We start from the raw sequence: 18673 nt of genomic DNA, 5'->3' as shown, positions 1-18673 counted from the left end.
TGGGTGAGATAGCCATGGCGTCCTGATGGAAGGTTCCTTTTTGGTAGCTTCCTTGGGTATATCACTACTAAATATTCCCAGAGAATTTAACCACAGGTTATCACAGAATTCTAACTTCTGGAGCGAGTATCCTAAAGGTTTCCCTTTTAAGACATCGTATATCAACAGGGGACGCATGTATTAACGCGCCACATAGCTATCTACACCCCAAACAGAGTTAACACTTTGGTGTGTAGGGGCGGAGAATAGCTGGGAGCCGTTCCACAGCTAATCTCGTTCGTGGCTACTTTTGGTACTCGAGACGTAAACAAACGGGCGCCATTGCTAAATGACGTCACGTCCGTCGTCATCCTGAAGCCAGTTGCTTGCCGATCGCCATGATACAGCAGAGCAGGGTGGGACCTAAAAAACTGGACGAAGTAGCAGGGAGGGTCCATCAGGACGCCATGGCTATCTCACCCAAAAATAGATTTTTCGCTTCGCTCAAAATCCGTTTTTTGGGCTCAAGCCATGGCGTCCTGATGGAAGAATACCAGAGAATCAATGTATCGTGGTAGATTTTCCCCTATTGAGTAAGTGCCAAGGGCTTTGAACAGGGTAGCATAGTAATCTTAATAAAAGAACCGTAGGGAAGAGACCTTCCTGCCCCCCTGGCAGTGAAGTTCCCACAGGCCATGCCGAGATCAAAGCGGGTATCGAAGGGCTATTCACCCTGCTAGAAGAACCTGAAGAACTTGGAGACGAGACTGAATGGTTGGCATTCATATAGGAACATTCTCAAAGGCAGACGAGTGGTGGTTAGGCACTGTATGTAGAGGAGAATTGTCTCGTCTCTAAGGTATGAAGAGTAAGTATTCGTATTGGAATATTATATTGCATAGGTGAATATATAATAAGGGTTGAGACCTTAGTATCTTCATTAACCATAAGAGGAAGGGGATAATAAAACTATGACAGACATGTATTTCATAGTATAAGAAGGAGCGGATTGAGACGCACAAGTAATAAAATAAGAATTTTATTTCACAATTGCAGAAAATTTAAATGAATTGCAATAATATGTAAAGTTAATTTACAACAAATTATAATGTACATAGTAATAAAGACTTGCCCTTGAATCTGAAAGGGAATTTCAAATTTATTAGTAGGCACTCGTTCTCGAGGAACGTCAGTCTTTAAATAAAACACATCATGCTCTAGGCATGCGGCACTCGTGTGACGACTATGACATTTCACCTGGGATAAGAACAGTTATAAGAAAGCACTAAGTGTTTCGACATCACTACGTATCACTCGAGGGTCAACATAGGCACCCGAAGAGTTAGAGTCCCAAGTAACTCGCTGTTCTATGCAGAGTTAGGTACAGGTTTCATAACACTATCTGCGGCTACCACAAAATGTTTGATTTCGTGCACTTGTTTCGCATAATGTTTAAAGAAAACACGCGAGGACTTCCAGCCTGTGAAACTCTTAAGGCTTTCGAAGTCCATACTCTGAAAGAAATTCAGAGACGATGCAACTTTTCTAGGATCGTGACCGGCGGGTGTACTGTCAGGATCCGCTCTGCGAATGAAGTAGGTGATTTTCGCTCTTAGTTGTTTCAGTGACAGGTCGCTGCCCGATGTTTCTCCTTTGAAGAGTTGGCCTCCACCAAAGTCCGAAGTTCTGCGAAGATAGACCTTGAGGCTCTCTACTGGGCATAGAGAGGTATCTTCCTTCAGGGGGCATATTCTCCAAGGGCCCCATCTTTTGGTGGGTAATTCGTTTTTGGCGAGAAACGTCGGATCCGGGAAGAGGGTAAGGTCTCCTGAGTCAGTAAACAGGATATGACCCTCTTCTCTTGACAATGCCACTATTTCGCTGACTCGGGCTCCTGAAGCAAGAGCAAAGAGAAATATAACTTTCTGAGTCAGATCCTTGAGAGGGCATGAATCATTATCCAAGTTGGAGGCGAAATGGAGCACCTTGTCCAATGACCAGGAGATCGGTTTTGGTGGGGGTGCTGGGTGTAGACGAGCGCATGCTTTCGGCAGTTTATTGAAGATGTCGCTGGACAGATCAATTTGGAAGGCATACAATAGTGGTCTAGTCAAGGCCGATTTGCAAGTAGAAATCGTATTGGCTGCCAAGCCCTGTCCATGAAGGTGAATAAAGAAGGACATGCAAAAATCAATGGTGATTTCCGTAGGATTTTTTGCCTTGACGAATGAGACCCATTTTCTCTAAGATGATTCGTATTACCGTCTTGTGGATTCGGTCTTGTATTCCTCGAGGAAGTCTAGACTTTTCTTCGAGATCCCAAACCTCTTCTTCGCGGCTAGGGAGAGAAAATCATGAGATGAAGGTCCTTGATTTTCGATGATGAAGCGAAGACAGTCGACTTCTGTACTTGCTGGGAGAGAACTGGGCCCGGGAGAGGGATCAGCGTGGGCTGCAGCTCCAGGACCAGGGGGTACCAGTTGCTCCGGGGCCACTTGGGAGCCACTAGGGCCGCTGTCCCTTTGAAGGTTCTCAGCTTCGAGAGGACTTTCAGCAGAAGGTTGGTGGGAGGGAACAGGTAGATCTTGGACCATCTGTTCCATTCCAGGGACATGGCGTCCACTGCCTCTGCCTTGGGGTCCTCGTACGGGGCCACATATCGAGGAAGTTGATTGTTGTCGCTCGTTGCGAAGAGATCGATCTGAAGTTCCAGGACTTGGTGAGAGATGAAGGAGAATGATCTTGCGTCCAGAGACCATTCCGACTCTATCGGGCTTGTCCGAGATAGAGCGTCCGCCGTCACGTTGCGGAATCCTTGTAGGTGAACTGCAGATAGGTGCCACTTCTTCCTCTCTGCCAGACGGAAGATTGTTAGAAGCACCTGATTTATCTGGGGCGATCTTGAGCCTTGGCGATTGAGACATCGAACTACCACCGAGTTGTCTAGGGTTAGACGAATGTGGATCGAGGGAGGTGGGGAGAGTTTCTTCAGTGTTAGAAGGACCGCCATGGCCTCCAAGATGTTGATGTGAAACGTCTTGAATAGGGGAGACCATGTTCCTTGAGCCTGTTTTTGGTGGGAGTGACCTCCCCAACCCTCCAGCGAAGCGTCCGTGTGGATGTTGAGAAATGGAGGTGGGTGTTGAAGAGAGATGGACCTTTTCAGGGCCGTCGCTTCCGACCACGGGTTGAGGAGAAGTCGAAGTCTGTTCGGGAGCCGTCTCTTGAGGTCTCTTCGAGCGATGGATGCAGAACGTCTCCAGACTCCCGCGGCATCCTTTAGCTGTGCACGAAGCACCGGGTTTGTCACTGAGGCGAACTGTAGAGAGCCTAGAACTCGTTCCTGCTGACGTCTTGAGATCCGTTTGGATTTCAGTAGTCGCTTGACAGACCCTGCTATTTCCTTCCTTTTCTTCTGGGGGATGGAAAGGCGGTGTGACTGAAGGTTCCACTGGATTCCTAACCATTGGAACTTCTGAGCTGGAGAGAGGCGAGATTTCTTCGCGTTTATCTTGAATCCCAGGTGTTCTAGGTACTGGGTGACTTTGCTGCAGGATTTTAAACAATCCTCGGGCGATGGAGCCCAGACTAGCCAATCGTCGAGGTAGGCCATCACCTGGACGTCTCGGAGGCGGAGCTGTTGTACTATGGCGTCCGCCAACTTTGTGAAGATCCGAGGGGCCACGTTGAGGCTGAAGGGCATGGCCCTGAAGGCGTAGCTTTTCCTTTGGAGTCGAAATCCTAGGTAGGAGGAAGCGTGATGGTTCATCGGAACGTGCCAGTAGGCATCCGCCAGGTCTATGGAGACCGTGTAAGATCCTTGAGGCAGAAGGGTCCTTATCTGTTGAAAAGTCAGCATCTTGAACTTGTTGTTCGCTATGAACTTGTTGAGAGGGGATAAGTCCAGAATGACTCTGAGTTTGTCGGAGTCTTTCTTGGGGACGCAAAACAGTCTCCCTTGGAACCTGGTGGACTTTACCCTCCTTATCACCTTCTTGTTCAAGAGGTCTAGGACATATTCTTCCAGAAGGGGGGTTGATCGCTGGAAGAATTGCTGGAAGGTTGGGGGTGGTTGAGTCCAACTCCAGCCCAGACCTTTCTTGACGATGCTGTGTGCCCAGGGATCGAAGGTCCAACGATCCTGGAATTGGCGGAGTCTTCCTCCCACCGGAAGCACTTCATTGCTTCTGGTGTCCCGAGGGCTTACTGCCTCGGCCGCTAGCTCCCCTTCCTCCTCTGCCTCTGGAGGGACGGCGAGATGCGTCTCTGCTTGCACCCCTGTTTGAGCCTCTACCTTTGGGACGAAAGGTAGTTGTCTGTTGTTCAAAGGCAGGGGTGAAAACCGGTGACTGGGACAAAACCGGTTGGGTGACCAACTGAAAGGTCTGTTGTGGCTGAGCAGCCACTTGGGGAGTAGCGGGTCCTGGAAACTGTCGTCGCTGTTGACGTTGCTGGGGTTTTTGCTTGGAGGATTTCCTCTTAGGTTGAGGGCCATCGTCCTGAGAGGATTTCCTCTTTTTTGACATGCCCCACTTGTTGAGAAGGTTCCTATTCTCAGTGGCAGCCTTGTCAGTGATCTCTTTCACAAGATCGGAGGGGAAGAGGTGTTTACCCCAGATGTTGGAGGAAATCAGCCTCCGGGGTTCGTGTCTCACAGTGGCACTCGAAAACACGAATTCTCGACAGGCTCTCCGAGCCTTCATGAAGTGGTACAAGTCCTTCACCAGAGTCGCCATGTGCGATTTGGCGAGTACCATGTAGTGGTCGGGGGCTCTGGTGTCACCAGCCATGACATCAAGTTGTACCTGGAGGGACATGGATGCTGCGAGCCTTTCCTTCGTGTCTTGTTCCCGACGAAGGAGATGGTCATTGAGTTTTGGGAGATCCTCGTTAAACTGACGTCCGGCTACGTCAGGATCTAACTTTCCCACCACGAAGGTATGCTGGATATCCTTCCAGTGTCGAACGTCGGGGGGAGTTACCATGGAGAAGGGTCTGCACTCCTCCAGTGCAGGGCAGGGTTTCCCTTCTTCCACAGCCTTGAGGCACGCAGCGAAGGCCTTTTCCGTGAAGGGAAGGACTGCGTCGTCGGGTGCGACGTAAGTAGGGTGCTTCTTGCTCAGGGCCGGAAGCTTAGAGCAGGTAAAACCCCTACTTTTAAACGCGTTGGCTAGCATAGCCTGAGCCTTCGAGAGATCGAACACTATCACCTCCTTGGGTTCGGTCTCTTCTTTCGAGGCAGGTTCAGAACGAAGCCGGACGTAACAGTCCGGGTAAGCCTCAAAGTTCGGGAAGAACTCCACTTCTTCCAGGGGGACCGTGCCGATCTTATCGCTGACAAAGATCCTGCCGGTCGCGATAACCATATGCTCGGCATACCTCCAGGGGTTGGCATGTGAGCATGCAGGGAGGTCCTTAACCGAGATCTTCTTCGGTTCTTTGGACCCTCCCATGGTCCTGATGAACTCGTGAGTCACCTGAAGCTTTTGTTCCATAAGGGCTTCTATCGTATGGAACATCTCTTGGGCGGTTGGGATGGGATCCGGGGTAGCGGAGGTAGACGGGAGAGACACTTCCGTCGGTGTAGGAGTAGGGGCGGGGATGGAAGGCGGAGCGACCTCCTGCTCCGACTCGGTGTATTCCACCTGGTCCTCTTCCTCTTCCGCGCCTTGGGCCATGAGGGTCCTCTCCGTGTCCTCTGAAATATCTGACATATGTTCATCATTTTCGGAATCCAGGCGACACTCGTGCATGGACTGGGCCATGACTACGTCGGGTTCCACCGTGATCTGGACGGTGGGGATCTGATCTTTGGGGACCACAGAATCAGGGGAGGCCTTTGGGAACAATAAGGCCCTCATATCTTCAGTGGCAAGGTACGGTCCAGTGGCGTTCTTCTGGAAGCCACGCACCCACTTGCGTAGCTTATCCCGAGAAGCGTCCCTGATCTCCGCTGAGGGAGGGTTATGAAACGCATCGACCAGGCGATCCTGGCAGACCGTACAGTTCTGCGGGTCCCAGAACTTCAGATCTCCTTTCTTGTTGGCACAGGGGGCGTGGGTCCTACACGCCGTATGGCCATAGAAGTGCGGGCGCTTCACTGCACAGAAGCCGTGGTCACACTTCATCTGCTCCTCCTGTAAAAGAAAGAGAACAGGAGTATGGGGGGGTCATAAGAATGACTCTTAAACTAAAGTTAAATATTAATTATTAATTTAACTTGGCAATAGGTGTGATGCACAGAGGATGGGCTGAGAGAGATAGGTACATACTCCGTGCATCTCGCCCGGCTGGTTACCGTGACTTCCATCCATAGACAATCCGTTGTGACCGAAGGCACAGGATAGAATTCAACATGGAATGCCCGTAGGGCAGTGGGAATTCTATTGGAAATTGTCAAGGATATAAGGCTAGGACTGAGGCCACTCAGATTCTAGAATTGGGAACTAGAAGATCCCATAAGGTAACGGTTTCCGGCAACCAGCCGTGCTAAGATACACACAGCATGCTGGAAATCTGTGATATGCAAGAAGACAGCATAGTTACTAATAGAACGGTAATAAAATACCGATCCATTTACGTAAACAAGTCATCTGGTTGCAGTGTAGGGCTATCAACATCAGATGATAGCTAGTAGAAGGGGGTGCAAGTCGTCTTGACGCCTCCGGAAGGTTCCGGCAGACCGCCGGCACGCCGGAGGCCGCTCCAGCAGAGTTTCTGGCATTAGGGAAGACAATATAGAAGTCAAGAGCAATACCAGGGTGGCGGCCGCCGGCAGGGAGCGGAGGCTCCAGCAGCCGTAGGTAGCCGGCTTGGTGACAGGGACAAGGGTGGTTATAACAGAACCGGACTGCCGGCAGCGGATGCCGGCACTCCGGGGGCCGGGCGGTGGACGGACGACCAAAGCTATGAGGAAGGAGGGAAGGCCATCAGCTGGAAGCCGGCGGCAGGCGGCAGTCCCCCAGCACACGGAGGACTGGCGGCCCAGAGGGTAAGGGATAAGTCACCAAGGTAGGAGGTGGGTATCGCCGACAGTGGAGGCGGCAAGGGACCGGCACCAGGATAGTGAAAGAGACAGAAGGAGGGATGTAGGGGTCTGGCCACGGACCCCAAGACATCCCACCTGAGTGAGTGTACCCATGATAGAGACTAGCCCTATCACCCAGAAGCAGGGGCCGCAGAGGACCGGGAGCTAAGGTAGCCCAAGGGAGGGCTAGGGAACACCCAAGAGGGGGGGGAACCCCTGCAGACAGAACGCATCCAGTGGCTAACCCCATAGGACACTATGAAGGGTATATGTACCAGAGCGGACTGCACATAGGAGCTCAAGGTAGCCCTAACACTCCACCCTAAGGAGGAGTTGTAGGACAGGGGACAGATGTGTATAGACTAACCTAAGTATAGGCTAGGCCATACAAGAGATAGGTGGGGAGGGGAGAAGAGAAGGGTCTTCTGTGGAGGAGGTTCTGTACCAGAGCGGCCACCTAGGAAGGGAGGACACTCCCTAGCCTAAGGTAAGGCAGCCTGTCTGAAAACGGTGCATGGGTATCGTTTCAGCAAGGTACACAACTAACCCCTCCAAAACCTAACCTAGAGCAGGGATGTTACATCCTGAACTAGGAAGGATGGAAGACGTATCGCTATTGCAGGGATGGTCGGAGACCTAACCCCAGCAATAGAGGAAGGACTAGTCGTTCCTCATTCTCGGACGCAACCCTAAGGGGGAATCATTCCCTTAGGGAGGACAGAGAAGCGATATAATACTCTGATATGAGCTTGATCCCCTTACGTGGTAGGGGGAGCAAGGCTACACAGAGGGGATGCCCTAAGGCAGGGGATGAAGGAAGCATATAGGGGTCCTACATGTAGGTTAGGTTAGAAAGACACACTATCTAACCTGTCCCTTATATGGTCCCTGAAGGCGAAAACACTTGCATCACAGTCAAAAGTATTGTAAAATAATGCCACTATCTTCATAATTAACCTAGGATCACTGATAAATATCATGCATGAACACTGATATAGGCGCTCTGGCCTAGGGGCTATAGTAGCCAACTGGTATGGGGTCAGTCGATGACCGATAAAAAAGCGTCAAAACACGATATAAAAGTTCCTAGCTATGAAGACTAAATAACTAATAGTATTGATTAGTTAAAGAGGCCGGAAAAAACGCTGTTGAGGCTAACTAAATAAGGCATGCAAACAACAGCCACGCCATAAAATGGCGGGTCCGGTCGAGGCACAGCTCTTCCACAAAACATCAAATATCTCGAAAAGTAAAATTTACTTTACGGTCAGAGCTTATTTAAACAATACTGGAACCTTGTACTCAACTTTCCAGAAGAAGGCGAGGCCGAAGGTAGCGACATGACGAAGATGCAGGTTGATGAAAAAGCGTAAGGGAAAATCCGTCTTAGCAAGGCAAGCTACTAGCAGAAGGATGACGACGGACGTGACGTCATTTAGCAATGGCGCCCGTTTGTTTACGTCTCGAGTACCAAAAGTAGCCACGAACGAGATTAGCTGTGGAACGGCTCCCAGCTATTCTCCGCCCCTACACACCGAAGTGTTAACTCTGTTTGGGGTGTAGATAGCTATGTGGCGCGTTAATACATGCGTCCCCTGTTGATATACGATGTCTTAAAAGGGAAACCTTTAGGATACTCGCTCCAGAAGTTAGAATTCTGTGATAACCTGTGGTTAAATTCTCTGGGAATATTTAGTAGTGATATACCCAAGGAAGCTACCAAAATGGAACCTTCCATCAGGACGCCATGGCTTGAGCCCAAAAAAAATATTTACAAAAAGACATCTCGGGTAATTTCCACGGAGGGGTAGATGATATCTTAAATGGAAGCACCTTACTTCTAATTATATCAAGACTGTTCAATAACTGTTTCACCCAAAAACCAATAAGGTTGAGGGGATTTAGGGTGCATCTCAAAGTATATTGAGTGCCTTACAAGGCTTGCAGTCTGGAAAGCTAAAGAATTAGGGAGTCTTTGCAACCTAAACCAATACCGAACAATAGAAGACTTTCGGTAAAGGTCTAAAGGTAACTCTCCAGCGTCAACAAGGAGGCTTGGGATAGGTGTTCTAAAGGCTCCTGTGGCCAATCTGATACCACTATGGTGTATAGAATCTAAGATCTTTAGTCGACTTGGGATGGCTGAGGATTATATTTCACATCCATTACTAATTTTTGACAAAATTAAGGCCTTGCATAATTTTAAAAGTTTTGCGGTCTGCCCTCCCACGATGTATGGGACAAAACTTTTAAAAGATTCAGAGCTTCAAGACATTACTTTTAAAGCTTTCAAGTGAGGAACCCATGTATTTTTCTCATTTTTACCAAGCTTACTATATGTTACTACATCCCAGGTGTCATATGTTATCAATAAACATTTACAAATATGCAACTCTTACAAATTATTCATTACCTTTAGATAGTCTTTGTGAAGGACCTTGTAAATAGCAGCACATGTGTCTGGTATGATAGATGACAAAGAGCTGTTGGAAATGATGGCAGAATATTTTAGATCATTAATTGACCTTCCTGTTGCTAAATAGCATAAAGTGACACTCAGTCTTTCATGTGGAGTTATGGACTTCCTCATAGTTGTATCTTCATAAGTAATGAAAGGGTTGACACGATTCAGTAGATCAATGTACAGTACATGTCTTCATCCATACGCAAATAAATGCGCCAGTCATCTGGCTCTAATTTTGAAGCAACAAGCAAGTTGGTGTGTGAAAATTTCTCTCTTTTTAGTAGCCAATCCTTCGTCCACTTTGATCTTTTTTTTCCCTTCCTAGTGCCACTGCTAAAGCAATGGCTATCAAATTGTCCTGGTCGAGAAACATGTTGACGTTGTTTTAGCACGAGGCACACTGAGGTTCGATGTACTGTCTGAAAGCTCTTCGAGCCGTTCTACAAGTAGGTTCGACAACCAGGCTCAGCGAGCTGTTCGGCCGTGTAAACCCGCCTTTAGTTGTGCGTTATGGAGCCCAACAAAGCAAGGTACAATGGCTGCCATTATGGCTATATGGATGCTATAGCCAAGTTTCATGCTGGGTAGTACGGTACACCAAGTATACTGTAGTGAACAAGTTTCTAAAAGCTCATTGTATTACCCCACAAAATTTAAAGTGTCCCAAGTGTGATTCTGAGTTAGCTTTTAGGGAAGACCAAAACATTTGATATTGTAACTCGTCTGTAAAGATTGCCAAGAAAAAAAAAAAAAACATAGGTGTGGATATACTGTAGTGTTGGTTCATATAAAGGAACGTTCCTAGACCTGTGACTTGGTGGGTTTGTGGCCTGGAAAGGGAGGTTTGGAGGGCTTGCCCCAGGCTAGGTCTGTGACCTGGGAGCTACTAAGTAAGGTTAGGTGAGGTGTGTTAAGTTCAGTGGCCTGTTAGGAATCTCGAAAGTGTTAAATAATCATGTTTTTACCTGTTTTCATCCACCAAAGGCCCAGGGTACCACTTGTGTACATCGGTAGAGAGAGGATAACGGGAGAATGGTTTTTTTGCGTGGAATTAAAGGTCAACTTCTTTGAAGGCATGATATTTACTGTAGGGAAAGTTGTTTTTTCTATTGGAAATGTAGCTCCGTGTTTTTCTATAATTTTACCCCAATATCAGGCTAATTCAAAGATTTTTTTAAGAAAATGTTATAAATCATGAAAACTTCACTATGATTAGAATTTACCTTCCTTTCCTACTACAGTATATGGAATTGGGGTACTTACAATGTGTGGGAGTGGTAGGAGTTGTATTTGGTGTAGAACGACCCGAAGACCTCGGCGTACGAGCAGATGGCAGACGAGGCTTGGCAGAGTGAGTAGGAGTAGTCACAGGGGTGGTTGGTGTGGTCTTGGCTCCAGACCAACCTCTGAAAGGTTTTTAGAATAACAGTTATTCAAGAACACAGTTATCAAGAACACACAGCACCATCAAGAATAAATGTGCACTCATAACAAGAAGACAAAGCTGAAAAATAAAAGCAGTTAACAGTAATGAGTACATACCAAATCAATAATCATTACATATTCAGAATATGGTAATTCTATACAATAGCTCTGCCAGCAAGTTATCAAATTTAAGTATTTTTACTAAAAAGAAGGAAGTCCAAGGTTTCGTTTGATATATAAATCTAAGCGGCGCTATGTCTAGAAGTGGTTTAAAAATCAAAATTGAATTTGACGGTGAGTGTTGACCCGCTTGAAAAAAACTTCAAGTCCCTCGACTTTATAACTCTTTCAAATTTCTCTTCAGACTGAGCTCTCGTTTGTATGTTAAAAACATAGTTAATGTCATTATTACATCATCAACTGAATTCTACGTAGCAAAACGTCGCCCAAACGTCATTGTTTTTAACCAATGATGATTATCCACATTTTACTTGGGACTAGCATTTTAACAAAACTAGAATCACGTGACTAAAGAACCCAACCAGGTGACAGTTTTACTTGGAAACTAACACTTTTTAACACTTTTCACTCAATTTCTATCACTAATTTTTCAGTCTTTTGAGAGCCATCTACTTTGACATCAATTTCTGTGGATTTTCTCCCAAGTTCTTGTCTCAATTGTTAATTGAATTATGAAGATTTTGTTTTGCATTAATGTGTCAACATCAAAAGAATAATAAATGTAATGCCAAGATCATGGTTTTATTAAAAATGAAAGTGACACCAATTGCCCCACCTGCGGTTCTAAGGGCTCGGCCAGACCAAGCGCGTTGAGCGGCGAGGTTAGCGGCAAGAGGTTCCAGCTGAGAATTAAAACCTTAGGTATCTTATGTAGGTGGCCAGATAGGAGGCGCGCGGCTTCCCGCGCCTCCTATCTGGCCACCTACATAAGATACCTAAGGTTTCAATTATCAGCTGGAACCTCTTGCCGCTAACGTCCCCGCTAGCCGCGCTTGGTCTGGCCGGGCCCTAAGTGCCGACTTGATATTAAAAAAAAAAAAAAAGCATGTCGCTGTGACAAGACATGTATTGAAAAACAAAAAGAAAGAGAAAAAAGGTGTAGTTTTTACGTATCCATTTTTAAGGGAACTTGGTTTGAAAAGTCTCATTTAGATATAGAATTTAATTTGTTACTTGTACATAATTATATTGGTGTTAAATTTAGTTGTAAATTTTTAAAAATTAATTAAGAATTTCTCACTAAACTATAAATGACTCGTGCTCGCTCATTCGTGAGGTTATTGTGCATTTGTTATTGAGTCGGAAAGGTGCAGCTCACCTTTGTCCTCCAACCTAAGTAAGTACACAAAAGGTTTTAGGCTGTCTTATATTTAATATGGCAGTGTAAGAGGGGGGTGTTGCACCCCTTCCTCAATATGTAAGGATACGGCTACTAGGTTAGATTAGGTGGTTTGTGTAGGTTAGCTGGTGGCCTTGTTTATTGCCAACTGTGTGTGCCATTATTCGTATGTTAAAACCGATTCTTTAATTCATTCCCCACCTAAAAACCCCGGTTTCCCACTGGGGGTCCTCCAAGATTGGAAAGGTTAACAAATAGGGTGAAAATACTGTCCCTCCTAAAAAAAAAAAAAAAAAAAAAAAAAAAAAAAAAAAAAAAATCAGCTTTAGATGAAACACTAAGTAATTCATCAGAAAAAAAGATATTCAAAAATATTAGTGGCGGAGCTATTGTATAGAAGTACCCAGTATATTTAAAACAAATCAAATAAAAAGATATTTTTTTATCAATATTAACTAAGATTTTTCTAACTTGAAAATATGTATATTCAGTATGGTTTTAGATTGTAGGTTTGTAGGTGGATTATACTGTAGCTCTAGATACCACGTGGAAATCGAGAACATTGAATTAACATTACCTCTAGCTATTACTGATAAACAATAAGGGTTTGCACTCCTGCTGATGGACCATTGGCAGCATTAATATGGACGACTGTCTCTAGGTGAGAGGACAAAGGCTTGATTCTCTTTTTCACCACTGCATGTAGCAGTGCAATGCAATTGTAAAACTATAACTCAAAAGGAATCTTTGCAATACCTTTTAATGTACGGTATTTCACTAAATATCTGCTTCATATAGTCCGAAGTCAAAATTTATTACATTCTCCTTTTTTTTTTTCTTTTTCTTTTTTTAATCTCCCTTTTTTGCAAAGTAAGGAATGTGGGCTGTGACAGCAACCTAAATTCCTAATGCTTCTTCAAGTATAAGAAAAACATGCAAAAAAGATGAGGTATTTTTTTAAAAAGTGGTAGTATTGTCTCTTGTAAAGAAATGCATAAAAGAAAAAAAAAAAAAGGTCAAATCACCCAAAGTAGCTCGGTAACTGCTGGCTATAAGGTAGATGTGGAGTTTTATTATCCAGCTGGTGTAATAGCGCTACCTTGTAGAAAGACAGTTTTTCAGCCAATAGATCAGATAATACATTTATGCCTCCCTTTAGCAATAGAAAGGAAATTTTATACCCATTTTCTAGCAATAGAAAGACATTGATGTCACCTGTTTACCAATAGAAAATATATTGGTGCCTCACATTTAGCATTTGAAAAAGACATTGATACCAATGTTTTAGCAACAGAAGAACACAGTAGAGTACATTGGTGCTGAATCTTTAAAAAACAGGAGACATTGATACCAACGTTATAGCAACAGAAAGATGCGTTTTAGACCGGGAGCCCAGAGCATTTATTCGTGTGAAAAGCGGAAAAAGGTTCAACATTATCAGCATCATACTTTACTCACATATAATGCATTTCAGTATTGCTGCGGGGTCGATGACCCCCAAATACCTCACAGGAGGGGGTTGGTCAAAAATGACATTTATTAATGTCAGTGCCGGCAAAGCTAAAAGTAGTTTAGAATGGTGTACAGGAGTCTCCCGACTACTGAATGTATAATGACAGCCATTTAGGGTGAGGCGTTGCCCCCGACAACAAGCCCCATCCCCTAGGAAAAATGACATTTATTTATGTGAAAAGAAGCAAGGCTGGAAATGGTCTCAATATGTCCTTTGGGGTCCCCTACATACTAGATGGACAATGCCAGCCGTTTTGGGTGGGGATTTAATCCCAACAACAACCCTAAATCAAACCCAGGGGCAAAAATGACCTTTATTCGTGAGGAAAGCGGCAAGGCTGGAAATGGATTCAATTTGTCATTTGGGGTCTCCTACATACTAGATGGACAATGCCAGTCATTTTGGGTGGGGCTTTGACTCGAACAGCAACCCTAAATTAAACCCTAGGCAAAAAAGACATTCATTCGTGTGGCCAGCAGCAATGCTGGAAATGGTCTTAATTTTTAATTTGGAGCTTCCTAGAAGAAATTGTCTCAAATACACAATGATAATTTTGTGTTGGTATTTGCCTTTGATAGCAATGTTCTTTTGACTCCATATCAAAAAGTCATTAATATGAAAACTGGAAGGTGGAGAATTAAACTAATTTGTGCCATCTTACTCCTTTGTACACTTTCTGTGCATGAAAGGTTGAAGGTCTGTGGGAAAAAAATTAATTTGAGCATCAAGAGATCCATATGCAGCTGTACATTTACTTTGGAAGAAGAAGAAGCCCTATCCTTGCAAGAAACTTTGTTCCATTCCACCGATGATGTACTAGAAATGTAAAAAGTTGTTGAAACTGCTCTCTCCAAAAACCTGCCAGTGAAGTATGAGGAAATTTGAAAGGTCTCATGGATGGCCAAAATGGTAGCGCAGCAGCATACTGGGCAATCTATGTACACCTAATCAACAGATTATACTGGGTACTGAAGAGAGCAGTATGTGCTAACAATGTAATGAAGTATATTCAAATTCTGCAATATGTTATTGAGATATTTTATCTAAATTGGCCAAATTATGCAAGATGGGGATCTCTTTTCCTTATAAAACTTCCACAGTTGAACTCTATAGCTTTGAACATTCTATTGGCAGGGGCATCCTCTTTATGACTCACCAGTAAATTATACTCGATGTGCATTTGATCTAACTTTAGAACAGTCTGTTAACAGGGATGCTGCATCGCCTATAAGAGGAATAACTGCTTTCAGAAACTCTGGAAAGGTTTTCTTCAGAAGATGGTCTGTTACATTTTCTCAGCATGGCATGACCTTATCATAATTCCGTCGACTTGTAGACCATCAAGAAACAACCAACCAGCGACAACAATAATATTGAATTTCTTCCTAAAGTCATTAGTGATACCTGTTGTCCATTAAATACCTAGTAACCAGATGAACTAGTCAAGGACGTATCAGGTAAATAAGCAAAGGAAGAAACAAAAAGTTTATCTTTCAAGTACACTAAAGCTGGGAGTAAAAATTCTATTAAAATTTTAGACTGATTTTGAAACAGACAGTTCAAGATTCCTGAAAACTGTAACATAAACAAAGGTGTAATACTTTGCTACACAAAAATAAAACAGCAGGAGTCAGAGATGTGTTTCTAGTATTCTAGCACTGGAAAGTAAAACATAAGTCACATGTGACTTAGCACATTTTATGTTCCCCAATTACAGATATGCCACTCTTCTTACGCATAGTGATAGAACTCTCAACAACACAAACAAGGCAACTCTCACTAAACTGCTCGAGGGAAACCAGGACACAATTTTGAATGACAGCACTCTCCCTCCAATCAGTGAAAGTGTGGTTGATGATGAATGCATCCTGCATAAAACCCTACTTTGCCACAGCAAGTCAATTTATGAAACTATGGCCTAGAATTTGTTTGCCAAATTATGTTCCTTTAGAGGGGAAGATATCGACCTTGCGCTTGATAAGTATGTGTCCCCTTCAATTAAAGATCGCGAAAAGAAATCTTGTGGTAGAGGGAACTCTCAACAACACAGACAAGGCAACTCTCACTAAATTGTTCGAGGGAAACCAGGACACAATTTTGACTGATAGTACTCGCCCTCCACTCACCCAAAGTGTGGTTGATGGTGAATGCATCCTGCATAAAAACCTACTTTGCCACAGCAATTAAACTTATGAAACTATGGCCAGGAATTTTTTTTGCCAAATTATGTTCCTTTAGAGGGGAAGATATTGATCTTGTGGTTTTTAAGTATGTGTCCCCTTCCATTGAAGATCGCGAAAGGAAATCTTGTGGTAGATGGAAGAAACCAACATTTGTTATCAGTGGACCAGATCCAGCACAGCGACAAAATTCATGTTAACTAAGACAGAGGTTGGAAGTCGATGAGCCAAATCTCCTACAGGCTCAGCATGAAGAAGCTGACACATTCATTGATTTCCATGTGAGGAGAATTTACAAGAGGGTGTCCATTATGGTAAGGTCATCTAACACTAATGTGTTAGTTATCCTTATCAGTCTCATTGGATGGTCAGATTGCATGACATTGATAATGGACTATGATTCAGGTAATAATCGCCATTACAACATTTCTCTTACTGCTGTTTGACCTAAAGAAAATACCATTAGCTTGACTAAGGCTCTCATAAGATTTCATGTCCTTACTGGATATGATTTTACATTAGCTTTAAACAGACTTGGAAAGGTAAACTATTTCAGCGAATGGATGTAATAACTGCAGAAATTCATGTAAGAGACTTGCGTTCCCTGACAACAGAAATAGACATAATCGCCATGACTTCTTAAGTGTGTGCACTGTATGGTTTTAACACATCATACACCAATGAAGCAAGGTATAAGACCTTCATGCATATGTACAGGATAAACAAACAGATCCACTAGCAAGAATGAAGAATAACTGTGCCTCCTTTCCTTCATGCTATAAAACAGCCTGTATGGTTCACTGGAAACCCTGTACCCAGCTCTGTAACTAAAGCTGACAATGGAAAGGATTGGGACCAAATGATGGCTGAGGAGGAGGAGGATTCAGACAGTGTATGGAGTGAGGATAGTGATGATACAGAGTAAGAAGACAGTGTGATATTTCCCTTTCTACTGTACTTAAAATATCTTCAGTTGAGATTAAATTCAAAGTCACAGTAGCTAATAATCTCAATCTATAATACAATAGTATTATAACTGGATTATACGAGAATTGGGTTTGAATCATTGACAGTATTTTTCATTTCAAAATTTTATAAAGGCAGAATAAACCAGGAGAAAATATGAAGGCTTATTATCAGCTGCAAAAAAATATATATACTGTATTACATCTTCCTGAAATGCTTACGACACAAAGTTAAGATTGAATATGTGATAGGCCTTGAGGTTCTGTTAATAATAATTGTTAATTTTGTGTGGTAATAATGTAATGATTATCATTCTCATCTATTCATCTCTGTATTTCTTAAAGTTTCTTTTTTTTCAAAATAATAAAAATAATAATAAAGAAATTGCTCATTTCGTTAATTTTCATCAATATTAAAATATAATTATTACCGCTGCTATGGAAAGATATACAGAGAAGTAAACTACAAATAAAGTGTTTAATTTGGAATGTAATGCTCTTTTTTTTTTTAAATACAATTTCTCATTGATTGAAATTATCTGTTTTCATACCTGTATAGCAGACGTTTTTATGTTAATAAATTTGTGCAGGAGACTCCTAGAGACACATTGAGACAATGGAGGGTTAAAAATTTTAAGCCTTACCTGTTTTCATATGAATAAATATAAAATTTGAGGTACGGTTACTGTCAGGGTCAAAGCCGCAATCAAAATAGCTATCGTTATCCATTTAGTGAGTAGGAGACCCCAAAGGTCTGATTGAGACCATTTCTAGCCTTGCAGCTGGTCACATGAATAAGGTCTTTTTTGTCCCGGGTTTTATTTAAGGTTACTGTCGGGGTTATAGCTGTGTAGGAGACTCCAAGTGACAAATTGAGACCATTTCCAGCCTTGCCGCTTTCCACATGTATAAATGTAATTTTTTCCTCGGGGATGGGGCTTGCTGTTGGGGGCAACGGTCCACCCTAAATGGCTGTCGTTATACCTTCAGTAGCCTTGCCGGAGTTCACATGAATAAATGTAATTTTTTTACCCTACCCCCTCCTATGAGGCATTATATGTGGGTCAAGTATGATGATAATAATGTTGAACCTTTTGCAGCTTTTCACACGGCTCCCACTCTATTTGTGCCACATTTTCAGGAAAGGTGAATTTATTAAAACAAAAGGTAAAACATGGTTACTTGTTAGATTAAATGCTTTTGGTTTATTTTTTATTGAGAATGAAAAACAAACTAAGCCTAATATAAAGTTTTAGTGAGAAAAATTATTTAATGCATTTCATTATTTAAGGAATTAAAATATGTATGTGCCTTGGGATCTTTCCAATTGAACACACTTATCTAATTGAATAAAGTATATTTCCCATTTGCCAAAAAGATTTAAATTTAGTGATTTTGCCTTTCATCATAGATGAATAGAATAGATAATTATATAAACCAAACAAATGAATATGATATTTTTCTTCATGCAAGAGGAGTAACTTTACAAAGTAATACCACGCCTTACGCCTTAGGTCAGATTATATATTCGGTATATTCGAGAGTGGTCCCAGTGATAGCTAGACGATAGTATTCCTTTCTAAAAAAAGCTATCAATCTCCAATATTCTGAGTACGAAAAAGTAGTTCGATCCTGCTATAATTTTATGGGACCATATACCTACATTAGTAAGCTTCCATGTGAGGTACAGCACTTCATTGTTTGTATGACATAGAAACTGACGTAAGGTGGGGTAAAGGGTATTTTATATTTTTGTTTAA

The 18673-nt window shown here is 43.2% G+C and overlaps 1 protein-coding gene across 5 annotated transcripts in view; it reads right to left on the bottom strand.

The window, feature by feature from the left end:
• The window catches only part of LOC137616396 (mucin-17-like), a 436827-nt gene that overhangs the window by 85868 nt on the left and 332286 nt on the right, over positions 1-18673 (bottom strand). For all 5 annotated transcript variants that reach the window (XM_068346103.1, XM_068346106.1, XM_068346107.1 and 2 more), the window contains one exon: positions 10734-10876. In XM_068346103.1, the coding sequence (XP_068202204.1) occupies positions 10734-10876 (143 nt within the window). The remainder of the gene's footprint in view (positions 1-10733; positions 10877-18673) is intronic.

The sequence above is a fragment of the Palaemon carinicauda genome, chromosome 22, assembly GCF_036898095.1.
Source record: "Palaemon carinicauda isolate YSFRI2023 chromosome 22, ASM3689809v2, whole genome shotgun sequence".
NCBI lineage: Eukaryota > Metazoa > Arthropoda > Malacostraca > Decapoda > Palaemonidae > Palaemon > Palaemon carinicauda.
This window is presented reverse-complemented; position numbering and strand designations above follow the sequence as displayed.